Here is an 8,666-nt window from a genome sequence, read left to right on the forward strand (position 1 = left end):
CTTGAGTACGATGCCGATCTTATTATGAACGTTATGGGTTGTTATCACAGGCTTTTTTATTTGAGGTTCAGAGCTCTATTGTTTGTGGCGATTCTTCGAACCACAGGTAACTATTTAGCATGTGATTTCTGTAAGTTTGTTGCCGATTTGGGTCTTTACTTCTCCAGCTGAGTACAAGTTTGAACGATATCGCTTTTGTTATGAAAACTAACCCATCTCGCAATGTTTAACTTGTCATGATCAATCCCTGTTCTTTAATACAGTCACTGAGAGATCGTTCTCGTAATGTTCAATATTTCAGATGGCAGCAGTATCACCTGGTTTGAACCTCCTCCAGTGGAGACCATAGCAGTTGCGAGCTCGAGCGCAATTCGTACAGTCGACAGGAACTTTACTAAAGGATTTGAAACACAGCTAAGCTGGAACTTTAGTTTGCCATCAGGTTCAACTCTTATTACGGTGACAGTGGAATTAACGAGTAGTAATAGAGTTGTGGCCACTTATGTACCTCAAACAAGACCATCAGTACCAAGTGATTTCCAGGATCGGTTCAATGTAACATGGATTCCCAGCGAAATAACTTTGACCATCTTCAACGTTACTACTGACGACGAGGACGGCTTTCTCTGTAAGGTGCTCTCTGTAAGTGGAGGCGTGCCAGTTACGTGGCAAAGGAAAATTCAAGTGACCGTCCTTGGTAAGCTTTGTTAATAACCCAAATTAGTACATTTAAACTTACTGGTTGGACATGGGTGGCTTTTTCAGTACAGTCTCGTGAATGTCATTCTTTAGAAGTTCGCATCACCTTTAATTCTTTTAAAACTATTATTATTTGTGCATGTATGCTGGTCTCAGTAGCAACATTAACAGGAGAAAAATTAGAAACAAAAATGATTGTTAGACCATAGTAGTTAGTATACAATGTGAACTGAAGATTGCACACACTGAGTTGGAATTGGGACGGGTTTGGTTTTAAACTAGTAATACCTGCTGGTAGAGTGCCAACAAGTAAAAAAATGTCACAGTTGCGTGCCGAATAAAAATTAAGAAGTAACCAGACTGCAAAACATTTTTTAAACCGAATCATTGTTTAATAAAGCATTACAAACTCTCATGCTATTCTTTGTCGCTTAGGATGTCTATAAGAACTAAACTTGTGAGGTAGATTACAGGAGGGAGAAGTAACTTTCTTGGTAGAATAACGAATGGAGAAACAGTAAGTGGGTGGTTTTTTGGTTGTCTGTGTTTGGTTGTCATTGCATAGGGGGAGGGGGTGGGAGAGAGAAGTAAAATTCTGTGATAGAATTAACAAGAGAGAAAAGTAAGCAAGTGGTCTTTGTTCTGTTCGTGTTTGGTTTTCTCAAGGAGTTTTGTCCACGATTGTAAAACCGTGACATGTTTTGAAAACAAGGAAGAGCAAAAATTCGGACAAATCTGAGCGAAATCGAAAACCGGGCTAAAATTCGACATAAGTCGGTTATGCTCTCAGACTTTCAATTAAAATATTCACAGAACCAACAATGCTTAAACAACTTACAAGGTTCAAAGTACTGTCAGTACTTACAATACCTAAGATACCTAGATTACAGCTACTTCCAAAACACATAGCTACACATACGCACACATCCACGCACTCACCTATCACAGCAACAAGAATCCAGAGAGAATAGAAGAACCAGTCGAGAGTGGAATGAGCTACTCATTTAGGCCTTCAACTTTGTAGCGAAAGAGGCATCGTTGTTTAAATTCATTAAAATTCTGAAATTCCTTATTGTTTAGTTCTGGCAATAAATATAATACTTCGACAGGAGTAAAGTATAATTTAGTTTCTTAAGTTTAGGGCCATCAACATGAGAACAATTTAGGTTTCCAAATAAGATTTCCAAAGATGATGGTAGAAGGAGGAGACATTTTCTTCATTGAACCATTTGATGACTTTATTATATAATAGGTTCGAAATAGGGCAATCCATGAAGGTGTGTTTAATTGAGTCAGGCATACTACAAACTGAGGTGGCTTACTTGATCACTAGCAATCCCATAGAAAAATAGTTCTCTCTTGGTAGTGACAATTCTATGCAACAGCTTATAATAAAAGTCTCGTAGTTTGGTCTCGTTACACAATGTTTTAATAGAATTGACAGAAGTAGTTTTTCCATTTAAAATCAACTAATTGAAGCTCTTTTTCCCACTTTATTAAACCGGTCGCTTTGGTTTAAAATCTATTTAGGAGCCAGTAGTAGTCACAACTTTTTGCCTTTACTAGATTTAAGGAAATTGAAGGGTACAGATGAAACACGACATTAGTACAATCAAAATTTCCTTTGTCCAAATGTTTACACAATGTAGACTTTAGTTAGCTTTTTCGAAGAGATGCCTTGGGATTGCCCATACGACCTGGAAAAAGGTTAAAATGTTGCAATTTAGATTGTAATTAAGATTGAATTGATGATAAGAGAGAAATTTCCCGCTATTTTTGCCTAGAAGATCGTGAACTGGAATAACTTTCCCTTCCAGCCAATCATTATAAAAAACAGTCCTACCATCGATCAGAATTTCCTTATTATTGAATAAAAATCATATGGATTCAGGTGGTACTGTACAGTCATGTAGCTAGTCAGAATATCATCTTGTTTAGATAGCAGTGCTTCTTGCTCTGTTAATAGGCCAACTCCAGCAATGAGTTGTCTCAGCTGTCTTTATAGAATCAAATCCTTAATTATCTCAGATTGAATTTTTGGAAAGCATGGACTTCCTCAAATTTTCCTTTCCACCTGTACTTTCCTGTTCCTCACAGCTGCCTTTGATACTTTTCTCTCCTTCTCTTGATTTGCTCTGGCGTAATGGTGCTTGGAAGCTGTCTTTTGTTTTGATTCTCCTACTGGAGTTCACACTGTTTTCAACAAGACCAACAATAACCTAAACCAGGTCCTGACTGAGCTAGTTATTGTTCTAGATAATCATAATTTATACTAGATATAGCTCTTGCTAAGTGCCAACGAGCAGCCATTCAAAAGAAATACTAATTGGTAATTTGAAGACACAGGGTCATGTTTTGTGCACAGCATTTTTTTGTAGTGAAGTATTGAAGACAATTTGAAATGTGTTGAATTGTTATGTGAATATTTTGATCGACAGCGGAGAATTGCCAAAGTGGAAAGAGATTCTTGGTTTTAAATTATCGCGATATTATGGTTTCAACAAAAGAATACAGAACAAAAATGAACCCAACAATGACTTTTTATCTTTTTAAGCTGTAAACAATAACAATTTCAATGTTATGACAGGCTTGGACAATAAACAATAGAATTGTACATTTCATTGACAAAAACGTTTTTTGAGGCTTAACACAGAAACTTACATGCATTTCGTTCCAAGGCTTGTTGTAAAGTTTAGTGAAATCTTTAACGTGAGCATAAACAGTAACAAAATATTTCAATTATATTATTTGAATTATATTATTTCAATTATATTATTTGAACAGTTGGCAAAGGACATGCACAAACTGTTTGCTTTGGGATCCATGGGCCAGTACGATGTTAATGGTATTGAACAATTTCAATGATACGCTCGACAAAAGAGGAATGAATTGATCAAGCTGACAGTTAATTCACAAAGCACTCTGTTTAATGTACAGTACTGCCTAGAACTATAGACCCATTTGCCGCGTCGTTGCCGCGGGACCTACTCGCGGGTTTCCCTCGGTATTCCCGCAGTAGGACGTTTTTTTTCCTCGGTCCGGTTGCAGTATGGCTCCAAAGTTGCCGCGGGAAAGTTCACCTAGGTAAAACCTCGGTAAAGAAAAGACGCAGTACAGTTTGAATACGCTTTTGTCTCCTTTGCCTTGTGTTTTGGTTCGTCAGCTTCTAATGGCAAAATCGCACCAAAGAACATTAACTAGGAATGACGATCATGTGCGATACACATACGATTCTCGGCCCTTGAAGGCTTGAACCATTTGAAGAAAATGGGAATCCGTTTTCGAGTATCCGACCACATTTGAAAAATCCTTTGAGGAAGATTCTGATTTAATATCTCAAAACTCGGTATACCCAAAATATTTGAAGACTTCTTGTGGATAATGCGCAATGTTCACTATCGAAGCTTCGAAGCGTGCAGATTTGCTCAAGAAAAATCAAGCAAACTTGAATTTTCGACACAGTCTGTGGAGTTCTGTTTGCAGGACCTTTTCAAATCATTTATAAATTGAAAACAAATACCGTATTTACCCGTGTATAATGCGCGCCCGTGTATAATACGCACCCTAATTTTTGACCACGTTATTCTAAAAAAAAAGATTTCAAGATAAACACCAAGAATTATGTTTCATGTTTCCATTTAATTAACAAGAGCTGGGAGTTCATTAATGACATGTTCATGTTTACTAACTTACTTAAACGACAAATATCGCATGCACCGAGCACCTAGTTACACGCCTTTCTATTTAATTAAAAGTCAAACGTTTTACAAATCTTGTAACTTGAAGTCCCTATTGAACCTAGTATACTTAAATTCATAAATAACAACAATTCATAAACATTACCGGTATTTCTCCTCACAGCTCGGCATGTTTTGTGCCGCTCAGCGCCCGAATAATTGCGTATCCAACACATTGTTGGTCATTGTCACTCGGACTCCTGATGTGACAATAATAAGCTGTTTGATGCAACATGGCAGTGTTCCAGAATGTTAGTCCGCTGCTTACTTTGTATTTTTTGCCAAGTTATTTCAATTTTAAGTTAGGAGAAGCTAAAGAAAAAAAACTGACTGACCAAATTAACCGATTATAAAACATGTTCGCGCGTGACGATGTTATTGTAACTTGAAACCCTTGTGTCGACTTCGCAAATTTTGTCGCTTGTGTCTACAGTCTATTTTAAACCTCTTTCTTTTAAAATGAACTTGGCACTGCAACAAGAATAATATTCCCTCTCAATATCCGATTCTTTAGAACACAAGCTTGCTCTAAAATTCAGGAGATATTTTTAGCAGCTGTTTGGTCGGGCACGTACAAAAAAAGCTGACGAATCAGAAGCAGCGCGGTTCCCACAAGTGCAACACAAACGTCAAACTTGCTCCTATGCAAATTTCGGCTAATTTACAAGACGTTTGCCCCGTCACTTCTATCGAAATGAACAAATTAAGAAAACTAAATTTTAAAAAGGGATTTTTTATGACAATTCAGCGAACTCTCTTTCGTAAACTTACACTGAGTGTTTTAAAAATTAAAGCAGGTAAATCAACGTACACGTATTTCACTGCGTATTTAACATACCCTAGGAGATACATGTAACAGGCTTCTTTCAAGTGTGGGTTTGTAAGTTACTTTTATTATCTCTGAAAAGACGGAATACAAACATTTGCCAAGGCAAAGATTCAGGATTTCAATATTTGAATTATTACGCGAACTACCCAACGCCATTTTGACTTCAAATTACTCCTTCGATTAAGGACCGATTCTTCGCACCTCGAACACTTGCAGTATAAATGTCTTCACTCACGCTAACGCTTATTTTAGAAATGCAACCAGTCTCCATTGTTCTTTCCCGTGGCATGCCTTGTCTTTTCGCCCGCGGCAAATTTACCGCGGCACACTGTACCTCGTCTTCACCGTGGAACGACCGTGTTTTCACCTAGGTGGACGCGCGGCTTCTACCCGCGGTAAAGACGAGGTATGCCCTAGTCCCGATGGGTCAATAGTTCCAGGCGGTACTGTAGTTTGCTCGCTCGTCGCTTGAAGCGTTAGGTTTGCTTTGAATTTGGTTAAGTTAAGTTAAATCTCAGTTGCTTTGATTGCCTTTTGCTCGCTGGGGGTGACAAAGTTGGCTCACTGGTTGATGTCGAATTTACTCTCATGTGGCTTGCTGGTCCATAGTTTGCTACAGTTGTCGTTTGCTTTAGCTTTGCTTAAATTAAATTCAGTTTAAAGAGGTTTCTGAGTTTCTTTGATTGCTTTATGCCCGCTGGCGTTGTCTGGATTTGGCACGCTGGCCGAATTTCGCACGCTGGCTGAGTTTTGCACCGTGGCCGAGTACTCTTTTGGCTCACTGGCCGATTGTTGAGCTTGCTAGCTCGATAAATATACCACAGTGGCACTTAACTAAAGTCAATCATGTATAGAATTGGTAATAAAAACAAATAAACCTTACAAAAACGGGTGAAAATGATGTTTTTCTTACTTCAAACTTGGTCTCAACTCCACTCTATGCATGGGTGAGCATCAACGATCAGAACCATGCGGCCTTGACGTCACAATCTCTGCGAGCTGTGTGCTACGATTGGTATGTGGCAATTTTCACCACGTCATTGGAATCTCAGGAATCTTACCTTACACTCAGGAATCTACCTTACAAACATGCCTCTCAATCACTCGAGATTTTTTCCGCCCGCACAGTACTTTCGCATGACTCTATAATGCTGTTACCACGGCAGCCTTGCATCTTCACTCGGCTGACTCTTTGGCAATAATTTACAGTTTTATAAAAAGATATTTAAAAGAGAAAAAAGACTGGATTTCAAGGACTGAGGATTGACTTTAAGGAACAGTAGAGAGATGGACTTGTTTATAACTGTGATTGTAAATGCATTTATAATTTTAACTATTAATAGTGTACTTGTACAGTACCGGACAGAAGAAACCTGATAGAGAACCCTGCGCTGAACGCATTCTTAAAGCGGTCTTCTTTGCATTCCCTAAGCTTTCCCTAAGCATTCCTTTAGCGTTCCTCAAGCATTCCAGTTTAAATGGAATGCTAGAGAGAACGCGTTCAGCTAATTATCTTCAGGAACGCGTTCCTTCTGGCACTTTTGTGCACAGTCTAGAGTGCCCAAAACGACATTAAATTTTGTGTTGGTCGGAAAGATAGGGAAACTCTCGCTTTATGCAAGACAACGGATCGTAAATTTACATCATTCAACTCGAAAAGAATGATTTCCAGATAGCCAATGAAATTAGGGAAGGGGACAACGTAAACGTGTCCATACCAGTATTAAGTCTTTTCCTATCCGACGTTTTAATCAGGGAATCTCCATGACAAATTTAACCACACACGGGACGAAATAAAAAAATTCTCATCTGACATTTTAATATCATCGATAAAGAGATCGGATGCAAGGAAACAGTAAACCTTTTTCGATTGAACTTGCCTTTATTCTGCTGGCATATTGAAACATTGAAGCGTTAGGCAAGTACTGTACAAAAGAAATCGGGCTGGACCTGAAGTGGGACAAACTATTGCAAATCAATCTGTTTAATTGTCATTTACTTGGCCTGCTCGATGATATACACTAAACTATTCTTCAAATAAATACTTCAACAACCTGTTTTAATAATCCTGTAAATCAGAATATTTTAGGAAGTGATAAATCTCGACTTTCATCCAAAGAGGATTGTCGTATGGAAGAATATACCATCATACATCAGGATAGCAGGCTCTTTGCACGGTTCCCACGAGGTTCTGAAGCCTAAATAGTATTTCTGAACATAAAATAATTCATCTCCTCGTTTGAAGCCAGCTTAAATGTGTAACGAAGCTGAAGAGGAAGATTAGTGAGCATTCAAGCCACAAAAGCACCTTCATCACATCGAACCACACCTTGTTTACAAGATCCGCTCATTGTGATCGTTGTGCGATTATCTCTGATAAGCAGTACTGTTGACCAGCGGAAACTGTCCAAATGAATTTCGGGAAACAATGTGGCGTGGACATTAATGAAGGATCACCTATTGGAGTTTGTTTTAGTGTTTTTTTGATAATTTCTTTGCCGCGCGTATGGGTTATCATGCGCTATTTTTACGCATCATCTTTTGTTCTGTTCCACTGGATTTTCTGGGCCTCGAAAATGTGTTTCCCTTAAAGCAAAATGCTTATTTTTTTAGCGTTTTCTTTGCGTTCTCTAAGCGTTCCAGTAACGCATTCCCTGTTAGGTTTCTTCTGTCCGGTACTGTTATTTTTAGCATTCCCTTTGCGTTTCCTAAGCGTTTCCTTTGCATTCCCTAATTTGCCAGTAACGTGTTCCCTGTTAGGTTTCTTCTGTCCGGTACTGCAACTTGAATGACTAGCATAAGAAATATCAATTAATTAGGTAGAGCTAAAGTGACAATCTTGTTGGTGGCTTAAAAATTTGCATACAAAGTACATGTAATAAGCATGGGTAAACTAGGAGTTAATTGCTAGTCCATTGCAACTTAAAACAAGAAAAGTGTCACAAAGTTCACATTACTATTTAAATGTACTGATTGCAGGCGTTTGTCTATTCCTGACACCATGTTGACCGGATGGGAAAGTAAAACACGGCAAACTAACTATTTGGTCAACACAATGGTTTATTTCTCTAAAGCACTTGACCATGCTTGCACAAGACAAACAGCTGTACTACAGCCATGCTCAGAATACCACTGAACCTTTTCTAGATGACAATGCAGGTCTATTACTCCAACATATCAACACCCCCCAGTAGTGTGTCACCGGTACCCAGTTAAATACAACTGGGTGAAGAGAGACAATGTGGTGTAAAATTTCTTGTCTAAGGAATTAACGCAGTACTGAAAAGGCTAACCTACACATACATGTACAGTAGTGTCAAACCACCAACCCTCAGGTCTCTGATCCCTGACCTTGCAGTCATCTGCTGGAAAGTCTGATGCGCAGCTTAAATAACTACACC

General features: G+C 38.6%; 1 protein-coding gene across 1 annotated transcript in view; it reads left to right on the forward strand.

The window, feature by feature from the left end:
• The window catches only part of LOC146454124 (limbic system-associated membrane protein-like), a gene marked incomplete at its 3' end in the record, with an annotated part of 22,787 nt that continues 14,121 nt past the window's right edge, over positions 1 to 8,666 (forward strand). Inside the window, exons 1-2 of the mRNA XM_085095904.1 lie at positions 1 to 106; positions 302 to 697. Of these exons, the coding sequence (XP_084952030.1) occupies positions 25 to 106; positions 302 to 697 (478 nt within the window). The remainder of the gene's footprint in view (positions 107 to 301; positions 698 to 8,666) is intronic.

This window comes from Pavona decussata, unplaced genomic scaffold (genome assembly GCF_977016875.1).
Source record: "Pavona decussata unplaced genomic scaffold, jaPavDecu1.1 SCAFFOLD_315, whole genome shotgun sequence".
Classification (NCBI taxonomy): Eukaryota; Metazoa; Cnidaria; class Anthozoa; order Scleractinia; family Agariciidae; genus Pavona; species Pavona decussata.